The sequence below is a fragment of the Anabrus simplex genome, chromosome 2, assembly GCF_040414725.1.
Source record: "Anabrus simplex isolate iqAnaSimp1 chromosome 2, ASM4041472v1, whole genome shotgun sequence".
Taxonomy (NCBI): domain Eukaryota; kingdom Metazoa; phylum Arthropoda; class Insecta; order Orthoptera; family Tettigoniidae; genus Anabrus; species Anabrus simplex.
In genome coordinates this window covers 156790228-156813188 of record NC_090266.1, presented here as the reverse complement: position 1 = coordinate 156813188, position 22961 = coordinate 156790228, and the positions used below count along the sequence as shown (strand labels likewise).

The 22961-nt window shown below is 37.7% G+C and overlaps 1 protein-coding gene across 2 annotated transcripts in view; it reads right to left on the bottom strand.

Annotated features, from left to right (window-relative positions):
- The window catches only part of LOC136863949 (transketolase), a 268751-nt gene that overhangs the window by 108829 nt on the left and 136961 nt on the right, over positions 1-22961 (bottom strand). For both annotated transcript variants that reach the window (XM_067140399.2, XM_067140400.2), the window contains exon 4: positions 2148-2382. In XM_067140399.2, coding sequence (XP_066996500.2) covers positions 2148-2382 — 235 coding nt within the window. The remainder of the gene's footprint in view (positions 1-2147; positions 2383-22961) is intronic.

Below are 22961 nucleotides of genomic sequence, written 5' to 3'. Positions count from 1 at the left end.
TAATAGTATGGTAGGCATTTTCAAATGCAGTTGAAAAGCATGGCTTGAAATACTTAAAGAGTATATTGGGGATGGGGATACAAAAGGCCTTAAAATGGTACATGTTTCTAAGCCATATGATCCAGAAGTAGAAATAAGAAAAGTGGAATGTGTAGGTCATGTCCAGAAAAGCAAAAATGTTGAGGAACTTGATACGAAATATTTTTATGGTAGAAATGGATTCAATAATATTAGAATTCCGCCTGATATTCTGAGGATACCAGCACATTGCCCCAATCTAAGAATACATATTCAGGTCTGCTAACTCGTTTTTTTGGGACGATATTTTCAGTGATTACATGCTCTTGAACTACCTATGTGGACAAATAAATAAGTTCTAGCAGACATTTGGAGAAAATTCTTGGGAAAGGTACTGATGGAGCAGGAGACTTCCTCAAAACGAGAGGAAATTTGTTTCTACTCAGGCTGTCCTGAAGTTGTGCATGCCGATATCAGGTAGTAACTGAAAAGAGAGCTTGTGTATTTCAATTGCCGGCCCTGCGGTGTAGGGGTAGCATGCCTGCCCCTTACTCCTAGGCCTTGGGTTAGATTCTTGGCCAAGTCAGGGATTTTTACCTGGATCTGAGGGCTGGTTCGAGGCCTACTCAGTCTCTCTGATTCCTCGCTGATGCACTAGGCCTACTGGTTACCTCAGTAATAACATCGCCATTATCACCTATATCTTGATTGGAAAAGTAATTTCTTGCAAATCTCCTCTCTTTCCATCTTGCTTTCTTGCAAAGGAGAATTCCTTTGGCTATCTCCTCCTCTCCACCTTCACCATCATCTCATACAGAGGAGTCAAGTCATGTTTGCATACTATGGGTCAGGGTCACTTAACATAGTTCACCTGTCACCGTCATCAACGGATACAAAAACAAATACAACCAACGGGAAAAAAAAAGAAAAAAAAAAAAAAAAAAAAAAAAGAGAGAGCTCAGTCAGTCACCAACTAACACACACAGTTGTGCCCCCCCCCCCCCGTACACACACACACACACACACACGCGCGCGCGCACACGCACGTCGCTTTTATAATGCAAGAAAGAAAGAACACCTCCAACAATGACCACCATCATGACCAGCAGAAAACTGAGAATGAGGAGGCTACTGAGACGCGCAGGTCTCCAAGGCTGGTAGTGTTCCTAGAATTAGGGGTGTGACTGTAGTTAAGGGTTAAAAAAAAAAACACTATCAAAAGTACACAAAGGCAAACTCAGAGTCTGTAGAATAAAAATGTAATTAACAATGAAATGAAAATTAAAAGCAAATAGAAAATTCACTTTAACACAATAAAACAGTAAAACAGGCCACTATCCCACATAAAACTGATGATAAGGTCTGCTGACGGCTCATCATGAGGGAACGGTACTCGGAAGTTTTAGACTACGGCACAGATCGGCCAGGTCCACGCACTCAGTAAGGATGTGTACTACGATCAGATGGCCGCCACAAGTACACACCGAGTGTGCTTCTCCCTTCAGCAAGCAGGAGTGCGTCGATATACCGTAGCTGATGCGAAGAAGAGCATGATACCAATGTTTCTCTCTGAGAAACCCAAAGGGAAGACCTTTGTAGTTGAGGAAGTCTGCCAATAAGCTGGATGATGTTTCCACTAAGCAAACTTTAAAATGTCCCTTTACTTAGCCAGTGCCAAAGAGTAAAAATAAAAATCTGTATTTCACAATCTTTCCACACATTACATTGTAGCATTAAGAAATGTCATTGTAACTGAGCAAACATGAAAGCAGGATATAACTATTCTCTGCTCTCATTTTCATTATTTGAATGTGGGTTTTAAAAAAATTATCCAGGGAAGATTTACACTGGCCAAATAGAAATTTCAAGACTGCAATCAAAAAACTTAAATCATAAATAAAGAGAACAGGATTTTACTGCAGAGACCTACATATTCTACACATGAACATGCTAGAATAACAGATCTCCAAAAACAGTCTTACTTGCTTTCAAAAATAAGCTCAATATATATTCATTCAGCACAATTGACACAAAACTAACACTGCTAACAATACATGTACAATAATGTGTAACATTGTTTAAGACAATTATCAATTTTCTTTTTTTTTATATTGTTATGAACAAATTACCTTGCAGAGTTCTTCAACATCATGGCCATCCACAACAATAGCATTTAACCCAAAGGCTTCCAATCTCCTGCGATATATATCCATGTTGTGTTGTAGATTGGTAGGTTCAGACTGGCCCAAACGGTTGATATCAAAAATTACACACAAGTTATCCAGTTTATAATGACTTGCAAAATTGAGGGCCTCCCATATTGAACCCTCAGCACTTTCACCATCTCCAACAACACAGTACACCCTAAAACAGTAAATGTGAATTGCAATAAATCAAGAGTTCTCAAAAAGACTAGCAGCACATTAGGGTCAGATTATAGCAAGAGAAATCATGTACGTAACCTGTGTAAGACTGAATGCAACCACACCAACATCCCAACCTGAGAAATTAACATATCTTGTAATCACTAATCCAACAAAGAGGTACACCACAATCCACAGTCACAAAATTTATAATTATAGATTAGTGTTCTCCCTAGGACCTTTTTAATGGGCGCACCGCCATGCTGTTTTTACAGACCGCCCAGCTAACATAAGCTATAGCACGTTTTAGTTACATAATATTAAAACATGGAACCTCTGACTCACGCGGCAGCACGCCGACCTCTCACTGCTGGCTCGAAACTAAAATGTAAATACTGTAAAACTGTTTATTTAACTCTTTCGCTGCGGAAGTCGACTTTTGTCGACTTACTTGCCTATAGCATTCGCTGCGGAAATCTACTTTTGTCGACTTGGTACTTTCCTGCTATATTTTCCACGCGCTTCTTTAATAAAGGCGCATTTAATAATACAAACATCTATAGTCATGCATTGACTATGTACTAAGCATTGTTTGAAAACGTTGCCGTGAATACTGGACCTATGTTTACTTGTTATCTTTCACCCACCCGCCCGCCAACATTCCTGCCAGCTGTCTGGCCGATAGCAGGCTTCACTCGGCAGCTATGAGCGAGCGGAAAAACATTAGTAATGACTAGGACCGGGATTTTTAGGTGGCATAAACTTTCACTTTAGGTTTTTTGTATTCTTAAAATAGGTTATTTTACGTTAGTTTACATTGTCATATTCATAAAAATACAGAGAGAATACACTGTAGTTTCCTTTGTAAGTTATTTTTTGGCATTGCAGTAAATAACAACGTACATACCCAAATTGTCTGGAGTAAATGATTTCCTGTTGTCACGTGACACATTCTTATATGACAAAAAAGTTCTTTCAAGGGAACATGACGTCATTGAAGCGTAGTACATAGATGCTAATGCATTAGGTTGTAGGGGTAATTTTACCGAATACTTTTCTCCCTGTAATACTGAATTGATGACTTTCGTATCTTCAAAACCAGGATTGCGTTGAAGAATCTTCTGCAGCTTCAAAGAACATGCCACTCCGAATGGTCCAGATATTTCTCTTCTGGAAACATTGCCAATGATCTTTGAGTGGCAAGGTTGCACCTTCCAACTGGAGAATAGCTTCTGGTATAAAACAAAAATGTGTCCTAATATCTGCTAGGGAAGCGACGAGGGTCGGGCACTCGAGTGATTTCTTGGCCTTTGCGATGCAGGAAGCTTCTGTTTCATCCAAGTCATTGACAACATTTTAAATTCCTTCTAGGTGCTCAGCATAGTAAATAGCGGCAGACAACCAAGTTCCCCAGCGGGTAAGTATCGGCTCACGTGGAAGAGGTGTTGTTGGTAGTTTCTCTTTGAACAACTGTATACGTGTTGGGGCTTTGAGGAAAACTTTCTTGACTGAAGAAACCACGCTGTTGACGTCACTGAAGTCTCTTCTAATCTCCTCCGCAAGGCGGTGCAGGCCGTGGGCCAAGCACATAACGTGTAGCATGCTCGAGTAGAAGGACTGTAGAACCTGCCCTGTCTTCAACAGGTAGGCAGCATTGTCTGTCACTAACAAAAGGAACTTACTATCTTGATTCTCTGCTGGCCACAATATGCGTAAAGCATCCCTCACAGCGCAGGTTATTGTGCTGTTGTTAGTTAGTTCTAATTCTTTACAAAGAATTAGATGAGCGTTACCTGGTTCATTTTGATCCAGCTTACCTACTACCACATTGACATTGAAGCGACCGCAACTGTCAGATGTTTCATCGACAGAACACCAAATATAGTGATCGCCTATATCTTCTCTTATTTAATCTAATGTCTTCTGGTAAATAGGTTGCAAATAATTCTTCCTTAAAGTGGCTTCATTAGGTATACTGCAGCCGCTGAGGATCTCCTAAGAATGTTTTCATGGTCAGGTTACTTAGCACGTTCCATGGGACGTTTGCAGACACCAACGCCTGACATAGGCGAAAGTTAAAGTTATCTTCAAACTTGCCAATTGTGGAAGAAATAAATGTTTGCTTACTGTTGCTGCTGGACTTATTTCTCCTCGCTACGCTAGCCACGTGAGCAGCTGCAGATTTATGCTGCTCATGATGGGATTTCTGCTCACATTTAACCTGAAATGAAGAATCAAATTCCTAAGTACTCTCCAGTAAGCAAGCTAGGATACTGCAATGCAGGTTTTAGATCAGTTACGGGAAACTTACTTCTTTGGAGCATGCCTGACAGAAGACTACTCGACCGTCTGTAGTGAAGTGTCCATCTGTAGCAATCAATTTTGTTAATAAGTGCGATTTAGGCATTGTTTCGCTATACAGCAATTACGGTTAGAAAATACTGCAGGAACCAGTCACCACACACACTGCCGGCTGTACTCTCCATGGACGACTGGAGGCAAAACTGTTTACGTTCCTCCTGATCTATCAGATGCATCAAGGAGCCACCAGATGTCACATATGTAGTGAGAAACATGGGATGTGCTGCATTTAACGGTAGTAACATGAACTATCTCCGTCCTACTGCTTGTAATTGCGGTGGAAATAATTTTATAATGCAGGGGAAAAAAAACATTATTTGAAGAAGGTAAAACAGCTATTTAGGTTATTTTAGGTGTCAACCCCTCATTTAGGTTTTTTTAAGGTGCAATGAAATTCACATATTCTGCTCCAGGAAGTGTGAAACGAACAAATATATCGAAATTTGTGAATTAAATAGCGAGGAAAAAAATAGGTTAAAACCTAAAAATCTGGGCCCTAGTAATGACAGTGACGAAATCTTCAATCTTTTGGTGGCCGATTCTGATTCAGTCTGTTTAGTAAATTTGGACAATGAAACAAGTGATGTGCATAGTGATTGTTCGGAAGAAAGTGCCAACGAGGAAGATCATTTTGTTTCGGACTAGCGGGATATTAGTGATGGCATTGAAACTTCACTAATGAGAGGAAGAATATTGTACAATAAGCTTCAAAAAAGGGTAATTAATGCTCCTGACTTCAAAAATTCTGTCATAATCGGACTTCCACGAGAGTATCAGCGCAGTCCGCCGGCGAAACGAGGAAGACCTTCTGATTACATACCTCAAGCGTGCCTGACGGAGACGCACTTTCTTGGGGAGCAGCAGGACAAGAGTCACAAACCTAATTGTGTTGTTTGTTCCATATTACCAGCAAAATGTTCAGAGAAAGGAAAGGGACTATGCAAGAGAAAACAGACAGTATTTTTTTGTAAGAATTACCCAGAGCAGCCTGCAATGTGTCCAGTTCCATGTTTGGAGATGTATCACATTAATGTGTGTTTCAAGGTCAAATGTCACTGCTAGTTTGCCAAAGTGGAGTTAAAAATGGTGCAATGGTGTTGAATGTCACTAATCTTTAACAAAAATTAAATTTCAGTTCATTTGGAAAAGACGAAAAAAATTACATTTTTCTGTAAGGGTTCTGTTTAAAAATAGCGCAGCGAAAGAGTTAAACGACAAATTGTCCGCATAATTGCATCAATTACACCGGAGTTTAAATGTTTAGCTAGACTCTTACGCAGTGTCGTGCGCGAGCGGTGTCTAAAATCGCATCCGATGACTCGATTCCGAATGTCACAAACCGGTATGGTGCTCCACAGCAACCGAGTGGTAAGCCCCAGTGTTTCAGTATTAGTATATGTAATCTTCCATCAAATCAAATACATGTATACACAGTACATTTCGATACATTCATGATTATGAACGAGCAATGGAACACTAGATGTTCAAAATACTCTTATGTCTTGTTTGCGATAACACTAAAATATTTAGCTGCCTGTTGTCATTGCTGTTTGGATCAATGGTAGAGAAGGTGATCGGATTTTTGAAGGGCGGAACAAATTCCATTCGATATTCCATGTCGTAAGATGATGGCATGCGAAAGATCTCTGGTAATACATTTGGTGTTTACTTCACAAAATTCATCAAAACTTTATCTTAGACGCCCATGAGAGATTCGGCTTATTCTACCATCTAGTGGGCCTAGAGCAGGCCTATCAAACTAGCACTTAGTGCTGGGGCGCACCAGCGCTGCACTCGGCAGCACCGTTCCCCTCCTTCCCCACCTACCCCACACAGTGGTCGGTGCATGTGTGCATAAGAGACAATACATTCTTTCTCATTTTCTCTTTGTGTGTGTCATTCTCAGTGGAATCTATTCAACAGAACAGATAGCGGAGCATTTGGTTCCACCTTCGTTAAAAATGTTGTTTAATCCGTCATGGGTGGATTCATATTTTGTTCTCAATACTGAATGAAAAGCTCAGTGTTTAATTTGTCATGTTATTTTACAGGTAAAGTCTTCAAACGTTCGACTACACTACCACAATAAACATGTTCCAACCTATGATGACGTTGGCACAGCAAGAACCGAACGAAATGCTAAGTTAAAATCAGAATTGCCAAGTTCTTCAGAGATAAGTAATAACTTACTCATTAGGAATTGAGTTACATCCAATTTAGGGGATTTGTTTTTGTTTTGGGGTTTGTATTATTAAAAACTGTTTAGAATTAGACTTAGATGTGCTGCTAAGAAAACACCAAGATTATTATTTTATCTCCCTGTCCAACAGATACTTGAACCAAACACTTTTAGAAGGCGCAGTTCGATCAAGTTATGGGCTATTGTTCTGAAACTTGCAAAAAGTGGGCGAAGCTTTACCGATAGTGAATTTGTAAAAGAATGTTTAATAGAGTGCTCGGAAATAATATGTCCATGTGCTGTGACCCACTTTGAGGCGATAAGCTTGTCAAAAAAAGACCTCTCGTCCAGTACAGGAACTTGGTGCCGACTAGAAATAGAATTGCGAAACAAATGAGGCACTTTCCAGAAGTACTCTATTGCTCTCGATGAGACTACTGACAAAAATGACACGGCACAGCTATCTATTTTCGTCAGGGGAGTCTAAAAAGATTTCGCCGGAACTGAGGAACTACCGGACATCATTCCCCTCAAAGATACTACCACCAGCGCAGATATATTTGCAGCTGTTGAAGATGTAATGAACAATATGGACTTATCACTCTGAAATCTGTCTAGTGTCGCTAATGAAGGAGCACCAGCGAAGTCGTCGGGTGGGCAAGGTTTTACAGGCCTCATCAAAATGAAGGTGCGCGATGCTGGGTTACCTCCAATATTATCGGTACCGGTACATTGTGTTTTACATCAAAAACAATTATGAGCAAAGAACTTTCGCAACTTTAAATCTGTTATGGATACTGTGTCAAAATGTACACATTTCTGCAGAGAGCAATGTTTGAACCATCGGCAGTTCAAAGAAATTTTAAAAGATCTCTAGGCAGAATGTAGTGACATTCCCTTTTATTGTATTGTGCGCTGGTTACGTTGCGCGAAGTGCTAGCAACCTTCTTTGTAATAATTGAAGCAATTGCTCTGTTCATGGAGATGAAAGGTTCTCCTTACCAACTTTGCAGACTAAACAATGGGTAGCTGACCTCGCTTTCTTGGCAGACATAACGTCTTATTTGAATGATTTAAATACTGTATTTCATTGCAAGGGAGAAACAAATTGATTAGCACCATGTGTGATAAAATTAAGGCTTTCAAAATGCAGAGTTTGTTATTGAAAAGTCAGCTTGAAACCAGAAATTTTGACAATTTTCCTTCATAAAAATCATTACATTTGTCTACTTATGAAAATCTTGGAGACTATCAGACGTTGTTACAGACTTTGCACTCTGAATTCAGTGCCCGATTCAAAAAAATGAATGATATGTCACCTCAATTTGAAATATTAATGACCCCATTGTCGGCGCATTTTGAAAAATCACCATCATATTTCCAAACAGAGCTGATAAAACTACAGTGTGATGCAATCCTAAAAGACAGGCACAACGACTAAAGCGGTGATTTAATTTCCTTTTACAAAGGTGTTCATCCACAAGAATTTACTAGACTTCAAGCACTTGCCTTAAAATTTACGTCAATGTTCGGTACAACGTATGCATGCGGACAGAGGTTTTCAGTTCTGAATTTAAATAAATGGAGAACTAGGACTTCTGTCTGATGCTGAGTTAGAGGCTGTAATTAGAATTTCTACTGCCAAATCGATTGTACCCAATATTGGTAAATTAGTTGCCACAAAACGATGTCAACAATAGACTTAAACGCTAAATGTACATTAAGGCAAACGCAATGTATGTACAGAATAAATTGTGTGTTAATGTGTTCACAGAACTGTCATAAATAATATTGTTTTCATAAGCTGCGCGCTGACTTGACCTGTGGTTCTGCCGCTGCCACTTCCCCTCCTTCCCCCACCACATCAACGGTGATAGAGCACTGCGCCAGGGCTGCTGCCAGGGCCAGCTGGGGCCGTGCGAGCACTTCAGTTGGAATCGCTTGGCCTAGAGTAAAACGGAACATTGAAACAGACCACCACTTACTATTATTATTATTATTATTATTATTATTGCCCTGAGGAGAATACATTGAAATTTTATTATATTCATGTTTTATGTAGTACTCCCCGCCTAGCAACTCATTTCTGCCATCTGGCGGACGAACATTTCTGGGGGGAACACTCGATTAATCCCCGATTTGTCAAACATTTTACATTAATTCTCTTTGACTTTCAGCCACATACCAAGAAAACTCAGCTTCATTTTACACAATGTTAAGAGGTAAATTTTATAAAGTTACATTGTTTGCAGAAAATTCAGCCTTCATTACTAAAAATCTTTCATGTCAGCTAGGAATGTCATTTATATTAAATAACAACACTCCTTCCATTTTTGTATTAATGTAGTTAGCCAATTCACACCTTTTGCTTTATATCTCTCTTGGGTATAACAATTACAAGATCACCAAGTGGTCCCTACAGTTTCTAGACAAGTTAATGCCCTTTATATTCCACTGGAGTCCCATGCGTATCCTAAGTTTATAATTTAAAGTCTATCAAGTTCCACCTTATCAATACTAATACTATGTTGTTGGATGATATTTACAACATTATTTATTATTACAGTACATGTTTCGGTGCTCTATTAAGTCACCATCATCAGCTGATTTAGAAAATGTGAAAAAACTTGGCGATATAAATATTAAATATTAAACAAAATATTGTCATAATTAATTCATACTTATACATATTTACAACAGAATATTTATTGATTAAAACCTAAACATCTATTATGTTATATTAAATTTCCCTAATATGTAACAAGAAAATTCTTGTAAGTCATAATTCTAAAAAAAAAATTCATCTGGTTGATGATTTGTCTTAAACATTCTTTAATGTCTGCAATCCTATGCTCTCGTGCTGTCTAATTAGAATGCACACTTAAAATTGAGGAATTAAAATTGCATGTAGTCTATTTGATATTAAAAATGTTCATTTCCTTTGTATATTAGCTGTTTTTGTTGGATGAAATTCATTATATATAATTGTTGAAAAATGAGCCGTCTTCTTATATTTGTTAAGTACTAAAACTTCGTATTTTTATTGCTTTGTGCGTGGTTGGAACTGTAATTTGCCCTACAGTTGTTATGCGGAATTATCTTCTCAGTTCAATGGGAACCCTGCAATGATGAAACCCAATATTAAAAAGCGAGAAAATTGATAAAGAAACTGATTAAATCTAACTGTTGATACGGTTGACTCACCTCTACAGCTGTGTACTTCGCGTGACGGCTACCGTGTGATGAGTGTGTGTGTGCTAGTATCTTGTGCTGTGTGACGCAGCGCTAGTGAAGGAGAAGTAGGGGCGGCAAAGGGGATGTTTCAAGAAACAAACTTTTAGGAGAGGGTCCGGGGGGCGTTGTGGACGAAGACAATAGTACGTAAAGTTGTTACGTAGCATTCGGAACGCATCTGAATTTTCTGGAATTTTTAGCTTGTTAAGTAATAGAATCAAAATGTCAAACAGTACCTTGGGTTTTTCCGAAATTTCATTTAGATTAAGGTTAGCGTTATAGTATTGGTCAATATGTATTAGACATGCTTCAGTAATGTCAAGCTTCTGTCCTTTAGAAAGTATTTCCATGATCTCGAGGTCTTTATCAATGTCTGTGAACTTATGTTTGTACTCATGAATATGTTGACCTACCGCTGAGAATCTGATATTTTATAGCGTTAAGGTGTTCCTGATATTCTGATACTTAATATTTATATCGCCAAGTTTTTTCACATTTTCTAAATCAGCTGATGATGGTGACTTAATAGAGCACCGAAACATGTACTGTAATAATAAATAATGTTGTAAATATCATCCAACAACATTGTATTAGTATTGAAAAGGTGGAACTTGATAGACTTTAAATTATTGTGATCTCAGTTCAATAAGGAAAATAAGATGAAGTTTCTTACGTTTAATCCTAAGTTTATGACCAAGCCACGAGAAGAAAACTAATCTTGACCATTCTGGCAGATGATCAATGATCAAACTCTTTTAATTATCCACTTAACGAAACAAAATAGCTTAAAGCCAAATTTTCTCCATAAATAAAGGTGTGGTGAGGCAAAAAGTTTTCTAAGGTCAGAAGCAGCTAGTTTCTACTCCATTCAAAGTTAATTGTTTATTAGCACTAAACTGTCATTGTTGAATACAACTTTTACTTCTCTCTTTTTTTTTTGTGCACATTATTTCAGCCTCTTAGGACCATGGTTAAAACTAGTCAGCCTTTCCAGATTTCCAGTACTCCATCTTGATTAAAAATGCAGTTCTTCACTCTTCGGACTACTTTGCACCAGCTTGTCTTCTCACTCTTTCCACAAAATCCCTTCAACTGTGTACCCAGGTCCTGAACTTGCTTCTTCCTTGAACCATTCTCTGAGACACCAGCCAAATCCTACACTGTAGTTTCCCATGGAGTTGTACATTTTCAAGTCGTGCGACAATCAAGAATTCGAGATATTCTGTAGTGTTCATCATTCGAGATAAGTGACACTGAAACATAAGGAGGCACTTCCTCATAACAAGTAAGCGCTTTTCAAATGTAGAATACAGCTCCTGCATTTGACCTCGGGTGATATTCACGATAAGAATTTTAATGAGGGCCAAGGGATCTTTCATAGGAATTTCGCCATCCTTCATTTGGATTCTCTCCGTTTCATATGGTGAGCAAGAGCCAAGCACTCACTCAGTAGCATAGAAGGTTTCAGGTCATACTACTGTGGTGTAGTAGCAGTACTTGACCTGCCGTGAGCTCAATCTGGTCTCATAAATAGGTTTACAGAGGTGAAAAGCTCTTTCCATTTGTTTATCCTGGTATTTCAGGATTTCTTTCTCTGATGCAATATCAGAAATGATCCAAAATACCTGAAAAATGCAACTCTGATTTTTCCCTATTTGGTATCAACAAATTTGGTGGTATTATGACTGTCAGTCATCATTACTTCAATATTTCCTAAGGAAATCTGGAGACCTACAGCTTCAGCTACATCTTATGTTTCAACCTGAAAAGGGCAATGTTGACGTCCTCTATTAGGACATCTGCAAAAGCAAGGCAGTCTTGTGTTCAATGCTTTGGATCCAGAGTTAGTTTGATGATTGAATGGGTCTTGTTGTTCACACCTATCTCCTTGGGATATCAAGATGATTAACCCTACAGCCTATAAATGTTACATTGCCGGGCACGTGGTAAATTTCGTGACACGTGCAATTTCCTGGACAGATACCGCTACACTGAGAGTACAGTATCGATAAGACTTCGCAGGAAGGTACTAGCAGCACGACAGCTGTAGCTCTTAGGAACTAAAAACTACAGATGAAACACTCAGGTTGGTGAACAAAATTCACCAGCACGCCCGGTTTAGGGTTAAATTGGTTGATAGAGTCACAGGTCTTTTTGAAATCAACAAAAGTCAATGCAAGTGTTTTGGAGCGAAAGGACTGATTTTGATTATATAGGATATGCCTTTGCTGGTTAGATGATGTGTTTACAGTGCACTTTATCTTCTGGTATGGGCTAGACTAAATTTGTTACCTTTATTGACCTGCCTCAGTCTCATCCTTGGCTTTGACAATATGAAAGTGATAAGGTTTTGTTTTTTTTTCTGCTATTTGCTTTATGTTGCACCGACACAGGTAGGTCTTATGGCGACGATGGGGTAGGAAAGGCCTCGAAATGGGAAGGAAGTGGCCGTGGCCTTAATTAAGGTACAACCCCAGCATTTGCCTGATGTGAAAATGGGCAACCACAGAAAACCACCTTCAGGGCTGCCGACAGTGGGGTTCGAACCCACTCTCTCCCGAATGCAAGCTCACAGCTTTGCACCCCTAACCGCATGGCCAACTCGCCCGGTGATAGAGGTATAAGCGATGCTAGTAATGCCATACCTTATGCAGCCTGTCCCTGCTATGAATGGTATGAAGACTGATATGTAATAGCAGCTTCTGGCTCAGTGAGGAAAGCAACAGGAGACTACCTCACTCCTCACTTCCCTAGTACGCCTCTACAGTGATGCCAAGGCTAACTATGACAGCTGTTGGTGGAGCTATGGATGATCAAACCTGCCTTTGGGCTGAATAACCAACATAAAGCATACAGGGAAAGGATATGTTTGCTGCAGGAGCAGATCTTACAGAAGCTGGCCTGCTATTCACCAACATGTGGATCAACAATAGGTTCAATGCAACTTTGAAGTGTTTTTTGTGGAAATTTATAGGCATCTGAGTCGAGAGATATGTCTAGTTGTTCACATCTGATTTATTGCCATTATTATGGAGAGGATATTTAAGACCAAACTGCCACTCCCTGGGAATAGTTTCAGATTCCCATGTATCATGAACGAGTTCTTCCATTTTGACAATACATTTGAGACTAGCAATTTTAATAAATTCACTAACTACGGATATTTGCCCGATATCTTGTTGCTGGGGAAAGATGCAATGATTTGAGAGATTTATTCTCTATCAAGAGGAAGAGATCAGGATATATGAAGGATGGACCAGGAATTGTAAACCTTGATGCTAGGAGGGCAGTTGAGTAAAGACTCAAAAAGTATTGAGCTAATCATTCACCGTTACGATTATTCAAAATATTAACCCGGCGAGTTGGCCGTGCAGTTAGGGATGTGCAGCTGTGAGCTTGCTTCCGGGAGAAAGTGGGTTCAAATCCCACTGCCAGCAGCCGTAAAGATGGTTTTCTGTGGTTTTCCATTTTCACACAAGGCAGTACTTCAATTACGGCTACGGCTGCTTCCTTCCCACTCCTAAGCCTTTCCTGTCCCATCGTCGCCGAAAGACCTGTGTCGGTGCAACGTGAAGCCAACTGAAAAAATAAAATATTAAAAAAACAAAATAAAATTGCAGTTCTCATCCTGGAAACACAGTAAAAGTGCTTGGTAACTTAAGTTCAGATTTGAAATTATGGTAAAATTCACAAGGGCTGTAACTCCTGAGGGTTACTTCAATGGTTTGAAGCTGAGCCTTTTCATAAGCACGTTTTGCTTTACGGATCACTTCAACAGTTTGGTTTATGGTGGATAAGCAATTCTTTAATTTTCCCTGTTTTCTTCCAGTAATTCCAGTAATTGAGAGCCTTATCACACTACTCCCTCCCCCATGGGTTTTTTTTTTTTGCGATCTGCGATTGGACTGTGGTACACACCGCATTCTAACCTTTGTTTGCTAATGGCCCAAATCAATACTAGCACCTCAAAGCACTTTCACATTCCGCATCTCACTGAAATTATAGTGGGAAATGGCACTATGGTCTTTCCTAAGTTCATCAATCAGTTCATTAGATTAACCCAGGAAAGCCGGAGTTTTCAAATTTCGATTTTTAAATTTTTATTTATTATTCCCACCATTCATATACTAGAACATTTTAAAGTCATTTTTCTAAAACTTGGACGATTGGTTTCTAAATGAGGGCCTGGTACCGTACGGTACTGCACGGCGCTTGACGTACCTTTTGGGTGAAACAAAAATTGTTACCTCATTAGAATACCATCATATTTAATAATTAATATTGTTACAGAATATCGCTTATACATTACAATAAAGGAACAAACGGTGTGTATAGGTTCATTTGTGACATCACTTCTCAGACGTGACATATCTTTAAGAAAATGGAATGATACTACTATAGAATTCAGTTTTTAGTCCCCTATTCCCTTTTTCACTAGTTTAGAGTGGAAAAAAATCAGTTTCCACAGACGCCCACACTACACTTAATGCATTCTCTGCGGCCGCGGTATTCACATACAGCGGCCGCGCAGCGCCGGCGTTTGTTGGAGCGATATAGTGATGTAGGGCACTGGATCTCAAAGTGTCAGATACTCTATAAAGAAAAGAAGTGTGAACAACTGTATTTATTTCTCTTCAAAATACCACCCAGATATGTATATGTGTTAAATATTTTGCATCTTCCAAATTCTGATGTCGCATTTGCACATAGCCACTTAGAAGTAAAATGATGGCGAATATTTTCATTTCTCCGGTGTTACTTTAGGATCTTCGTTTTGAAAATGCACATATTTGATGGCTTCAGAGCACAAGGAAATCATAATTTAATCGTCAAAATAAAACTCAAAAACATTTCGGTCAACGTCATCTCTTTTCGTGGGCCATGTATCATTATCGGACGTGGATTCTGTACTCCTGTGCGGAATTTGCTGTTTCAGCACTACTTCAGCTGGTACTCGCAGTTCACCTCCCGTAAGGTTATCTGCGAGACCCCCTTCATTTTCTTCAGCCGGATCTTCATCAGATAATACATAACATTCCGGTGGTTCAATGTATATTACTTCAGCATCAGTATCCTCTTCTTCAATAACATGTTGCACCTTCTCAAGCGTCAAGCCACTCTAATGAAGTTCACATATGATTGGACGTGATACATCGCGCTCTCCGCATGTGTTATGGTGTGGATTTTTTAGCAATTGAATGAGACTTATACATCATTATTTGCAGGTAAATGATGAATTGTTTCTTTATAATCATCCTTAAAAGCAAGGAGGAGAAAAGGAACAGAGAGGTACGGTAAGCGCAGTGTGGTACCATACGGTGCCAACAGAATATTTAGTATCATAACAGCTAACACAGAAATGCTGACGAATTGCTTGTTATTTCAAACCATGGACTGATATTTCAAGATAATAAACAACACGATACAAAAATTGTATTGTCAAAATTTTTATCAACAAAATAAAGCAACTTACCGTAGACGGGCAGTCATTTTTACTCCTCTCAACACGATCTCAAATTCCAAGCAGTTGTTGCCACAAACAAACAATTAAAACTCTGTTGATTTTAGGCATTGTAGGGAGTATCACCTTGACATTCTAAAGCCGAGTTGCCAGATTTGCGTCGCGAGTAATGATCAGTATGAGAAAATCTTAAGGCGCACTGGTACTATACGGTACCACCCAGCGTTGCCAGGTTATGTGCCAGGTCATACACATACAATTTTTAAACTTCATGTTTGTTCCATACCAAATTATTATTATTATTATTATTATTATTATTATTATTATTATTATTATTCACACTTTTAAATATTTTCATTGGCTCATGGTATAGGTTACTGTAGCCATGTCCTAGTCCGTGAACCATAGGCAATGGCTGAGTGGCCTAGTAACTGGTCCCGAGAGTCGAGACACCAGCTGCTATCAAATGGGAGTGGGCATCTCCAACATATTTGGGTCATGGCCCTCCTTGTGCTCAAGCAGCAAGGACTATAAAATCCAATGTGGTCCCTAACCTCTGAAGAGGTGTCTCCACAGGAATGGTGTGCAAGTAGGGTAGCATCCTGCTTCACCAAGCTCAGAACATTTTAAGCAAGACTGACCTATGGGATTGAAATAATAACATTAAGTTATTTATTAGACCACCTAATCAATACAAAATCGTCTTGGATGATTTACATAAATTTGTTAGCTAATAGTGGGACATGTTTCGCCTTCTCTGAAGGCATCATCAGCCATAGTCTTAACCTTAAATTAAAAATAAGCGTCTAAATAACATGTAGTGATGAAATGAATTTTAAAATCTTGAAGAGATTTGAAGTAAAATAACATTAAAAATAACAATGATGGTTTGAAAATACAATGTGATGAGATACAATAGTGGAAGTATTAACAAAATTAACCTTAGAAGGCTGCTAAAATAAGTACAATGGAATAAAACAACAGATTGTTATACAACAAGTAGTAAGATTGCATAAAAGTAAAGTTGATAGTAATGGCGGTTATAATTAGACGATGGCGAAAAATCTTATGTAATCAAAGTAAAGAGGAGAGAGTAAAAGTCAAAGTTAGTCGAGAGATCCGAAGTTCATTATGATCTTGAAGATAAAGGATGAAAGTCAGATGCATATGGTGAAGTTGTAGAACACGTTGAGGATATGAAGTTGGTGAATAGAAGTTGAAGAACAGTTTCAAATAGGATCACTATGGACCATCTCAAAATTTGAAGTGATGTTCAAATGTTGTAAATTGTGAGTTTGTAGATATTCTAGTTGAAAAAGCATATACAAGTGGAATCTGTAAATGGAAGCAAGAAACGTAGAGTTAATTGTGTGAAAAGATATTTGAATTAAATCTATTAGATAAAGGCATCAAACATAATTGGCCTAATCACAAAAAGGCAGAAGACATCATCACTACCATCGCTGAAACCGAAACTAATATCGATAAACAAATCCCAATTGATAAACAGAATGACGTACGATATGAAGTAAAAAAGAAACTCCCAACTTTGATTAATGAGATAACATCTAATAATAACCACAATGTCTCGAAACAAATTCTAAACCTGAAATCCAAAATCCATAGCAACAACGTAGTAATTACAAAAGCAGATAAGGGCAACACCATAGTAATAATGAACAAACAAGATTACATCAATAAAACTGAAACCTTTTTTTCAGACAATACCTATACCTTAATTAACAAAGATCCTACAAACAAAATACAGCGTAACTTAAAGAACCTTCTGAAAAATTCTAACTTCATTTTAAATGATCAAGATTATCAGAAATTAACTGTAATGAACCCAAAATTACCTACAGTCAGATCACTGCCCAAAATTCATAAAAAAGATGTCCCCATTCGACCTATAATTAATAGTATCAATAGTCCTACCTATAAAACCTCTCAATTCCTACACAAATTCCTAAAAAAACACTTCAAATTTCACAACTCCAACCCCATAAAGAACTCGATCGAACTCTGTAATTCCCTAAATAAGTTCAGTCTACAACCAAACCACGTTTTATGTTCTTTTGACATCACCAACATGTATACTAATATCCCTATCAACAATACTATTAACATCATAAAAAACAATCTGTTGAAACATAGCACATTGAGTAAAATCGAAATTGATGAATGGTTAAAATTACTTAATTTCGTTTTAGACAACAACTATTTTACCTTCAATAAGAAAATTTACAAACAAGAAGGTCTAGCGATGGGAGACCCGTTATCTGGAATACTAGCCGACATATACTTAGATAATCTCGAACATAGTAAGATTATTAATAACATCAACGGACTCTGTCTTTGGCATCGCTATGTTGATGATACCATAGCTATCATTGATAAACAAATCAACAACAGCAATAACATACTATCATTCCTCAACAACTTAGATAATAATATTAAATTCACTAAAGAAGATGAGTTCAATAACTCTCTGAACTTCTTAGATATCAAAATCACACGAGCATTGAACAAATTCGACTTCCAAATATACAGAAAACCCACCTTTTCTCCAACAACCATAAAAAATGATTCTTTACATCCCAACTCACATAAAAAAGCCACTTATCACAGTTTAATATATAGAGCATTAAAGATCCCTATGTCCTCTACTAATTTAAAGAAAGAATTACTATTCATCAAGGAAATAGCTAAATTCAATGGATTTAACACGAATATGATTGATAAAATCATCAATAAAACCAAACTAAAACTAGCTACCAATTTAACTCCATTAAAACCCGTCAAACCAAAATACGCTAAATTCACGTTCACTAACCATAGCATTTACCCGATAACCAATTCATTAATGAAGCACGAAATAAAAATAGCCTACACAACAAAAAACACTAATCGCAATTTATTCTTCAATCACAACTCTATCAACATCACAGACAATAGTTACTCTGGATCAGGAATATACAGATTGAAATGCTCTACATGTAATTTTTCTTATGTTGGCCAAACTGGCCGCAGCTTCTCTACCAGATACGCCGAGCATTACAATGCCCAAAAACACAACAAATTCTCCGCAATGGCCAACCATATGAGGGACACCGGGCATAAATTCACCACAATAGAACAAGACCTCCATATCCTAAAAAGAGTTGATAAAAGCAAACTCATGACAGAATATGAAAACTTATTTATTTTCCTCGACCAACATTTTAATAAAGATAAAAATCTAAATGACACTATTGATAAAAAAAGCCCCTTGTATGAACAGATTCTTATTTTATTACGAGAATCAACTTCCCTCACCAACAAATTCTTAAAAATCTTCAACCTCACATCAATTAGAGTTCCCACCTCCCCTACAGCTAATATACCCCCCTCCCTTCCCCCCACCGCTAGTACCTCTAATTCAAATACAACCAATAAACCCATAGCCACACCCACCGGAACATCGCTCCCTCCAATAGCCTTACACCGTTACAACACGCGCAGTAATACACTCTCTTCCTTCCCTCCCACCAATAGCAGCCCCCCTCTAATAGTTACGTCAACGCAAACAGATCCCCCTCCAACACAAAACTTCAGTTATAACACACGTAGCAAGAAGTCTACTGTTGCAAATACTTCTTACTCATAATATTACAAGCTATCTTTGTCACCGTCAAGTGGTTAGTGCATACGATTCTACTTCAAGATTTTTCAAATATCTTTTCACACAATTAACTCTACGTTTCTTGCTTCCATTTACAGATTCCACTTGTATATGCTTTTTCAACTAGAATATCTACAAACTCACAATTTACAACATTTGAACATCACTTCAAATTTTGAGATGGTCCATAGTGATCCTATTTGAAACTGTTCTTCAACTTCTATTCACCAACTTCATATCCTCAACGTGTTCTACAACTTCACCATATGCATCTGACTTTCATCCTTTATCTTCAAGATCATAATGAACTTCGGATCTCTCGACTAACTTTGACTTTTACTCTCTCCTCTTTACTTTGATTACATAAGATTTTTCGCCATCGTCTAATTATAACCGCCATTACTATCAACTTTACTTTTATGCAATCTTACTACTTGTTGTATAACAATCTGTTGTTTTATTCCATTGTACTTATTTTAGCAGCCTTCTAAGGTTAATTTTGTTAATACTTCCACTATTGTATCTCATCACATTGTATTTTCAAACCATCATTGTTATTTTTAATGTTATTTTACTTCAAATCTCTTCAAGATTTTAAAATTCATTTCATCACTACATGTTATTTAGACGCTTATTTTTAATTTAAGGTTAAGACTATGGCTGATGATGCCTTCAGAGAAGGCGAAACATGTCCCACTATTAGCTAACAAATTTATGTAAATCATCCAAGACGATTTTGTATTGATTAGGTGGTCTAATAAATAACTTAATGTTATTATTTCAATCTACATCATCAATACGGACCAAAAATGATATTTATTACATGTAATGACCTATGGGAGTAACCAAGTCCCACTTATATTTCACAGGCAAGGGACTCGTTCGAGAAACAACTTTGTGAACGAAATGGAATACAATGGGGCGTTACCAACATTAATAGGGCTTGTGGAAAGAAAGAAAGAAAGAAAGAAAGAAAGAAAGAAAGAAAGAACTCGCTGAGTCAGCAAAGAGGATAAGTCAGGAGTTAATGATATTCAAGCAAGGAGAGTTAACTAGGATGAGATATGAAATTATAAAGTGTTCTCAACAGATGTTCACTGGGATTTTGGAATGGAGGGTGCGATCAGTGATTAAGAGTAGGTTGGACGAAAACCAGTGTGGTTTCAGACCACAGAGGGGCTGTCGGGAAATATTTTCAGTATACGCCAGGTAAGTGAAAAATTTTATGAGAGGAAGACTGGCATGTTTATGTTTCGTAGATCTAGGAGGAGACAAACGACAGGAGTACGGATGGAAGAGATGTTTGCCATACTGGGAGACTTATGGGATTAAGGGCATTTTATTAAAAGCAATCAATGCCATTTATATTGACAATTGGGCTGCAGTGAGAGTAAATGGTAGAACGAGTTCTTAATTCGAAGTCCTTACAGGGATTAGACAAGGCTTGAATCCTTCACCCTTGATCATAGTTTACATGCATCATCTACTGAAAGGTATAGTGGCAGCGAGAGATTCAGTTAGATGGAAATTGGCATGTTCCATGTTATGACTGTAAAACTTGGGTCATTGACCTACTTCCTAATTTTGACAGTTTCAATAGAATTGGAAATGTGTTTTTATATGACTTCAGTAGTTTTTGGATTTTTTAAGATAGTTGATTCACAATGTCATAGGTGTACAATGCTTTGTAGCTGAGGAAGGTCTATTAGACCAAAACATATACCATTTTATATTTTAATTAGAGAGTTGAAAATGTAATGTACTGAATAGGTGAAAAAAAAAAACTATTCTCCAGTACAATTTATGAGAAGGTCATACACTTACAAGGATATTTTTGAAGTACGTGGTCATAATTTTAATGTCCCTCTGCTTGCAGGTGTTTAAGCATTCCACACTGAGGTTGTTTTGGGTGTGAACTATATGTTCACTTGTGATGTGTGTAAACTTTTGCTCCTTACCCAACTAGGCATTGGAGACGCCACCAAGTGAATGATTGGAGTCTTAATTCCAGACAGGATATCAAATTTCTCAGGGCCTGTACCACAACTGTAAGGTAAACAGCCAGATTCGTAGGCTGCAGTTTTGCAAACTGTAAGTTAAATATTTTCTTGCATATTCCCAACAAGTTTTAACTACAGTACTGTTATGCAGATGTTACAGTAACATTTTTATTGAGCTGGCAATAAGGTTACTGAAAATGTAGAGAAATTTTGTGCAGTGGTATACCTGTTCCCTGGCGCTTTTGTTTGTTTAAAGCTATTCCTTTTGAAATTGCATTAGTAGAGTCCAATATTAGACTATTGTTAGAATCTTAACATAGAAGTTCAGGTCAAGAAAAGAATTAGGACTGAAATCTGCACATACGAAGAAGTGTTGAAATTAATTAAATATGTAACAAAACTCAAATTGTTATAGAAAATAAAATGACTGAAAATGTTACCTGGACACAAACTGCAAGATTCAGGTTATGTATCCGGGAAAGGGTAGCGCTGCCACGGATTCAGAATTATTTGATAAGACAATCAGCTATGTAGGACACGACATGGAAAGGAATGTGATTGTAGCGGGAGATCTGAATTCACCAAATGTCAATTGGGAAGGAAATGCGAATGACAGGAACCATTTTATTATTTATAAGTTTCATATTCCGTATTGATTGGATTCAATGTAATAGACAAGAAAAATGTTCACTGATCAATACTATTTATTGTGAATGAATTATTGCACTAGTACCGGTTTCGGCCTCTCTTGGCCATCATCAGCTAGCACACAATATTTACACTCATTAGACAAAATTACAAAGGTGTTACGTTAGAGCATCCGGATGTCTAATGAAAAATGGAAGTAAAATATATTGCAGTATGTTGCGTTAAAATATCTCTGATTAAAGGTGGTGATGGTTATAATAAACTAAAACCTATTAAGTGTGCATGGACATGAGTACATAAACACATTAAAATATATAGGCCACATCATAAGACACTAAAAAATATAGCACATTAAACACATTAAAACATAGTGTATTTTAAAAACGTCTATTAAAATTTGAGTTCATGTTGCGTAGCATTCATTCTTCAATCCTCTTGTAGTTCTTGTGTTGATTAAGTTGTATTAGGTGATCATCGAGACTGTTCTATGGCTGATATACTTTGTATTGGTATGTTATAAGAACTCTTGTCATTAAAATTTGAAAAATTGAGTACTGTGCAATTCAACTGTTGATGTAGTCCAATAAGATTTATATATATACAACGAGACAGGGTTTGATTTTAGAGCAGTTGGTGGTGACACCTCTCTCGTCTATGCATGTTACATGGTTGTTATCTGTAAAGGAAAGCTAATGTGAGTATAGCGTGCGTATGAAGGAATGCCTGGTGTATGTATGAAATGAAAGAGTACTTACTATTGTTGCTGTGGAGGTTGTGTACCGAAATGTTTGGAGACTTGTTGTGTTCTGCTACGAGTACGTCTGGGGCTCATGTTAGCTGTGTGGAGGGATGTAGGTGGAGAGGAAGGAGGAGTGGCTACTGTGGAAGTAGGGGCGGGGTTAGGTTTGTGATTCGTCGGTTTGTTATGACATGTGTTTACTAATTTGAGATAGTCGTTCTTTATTGCAGGAATGGCTTTATCAAAGATGATGCTGGTTTTCTCTGTAATGTTGTTAATGTTATGATTGGGGTTAGC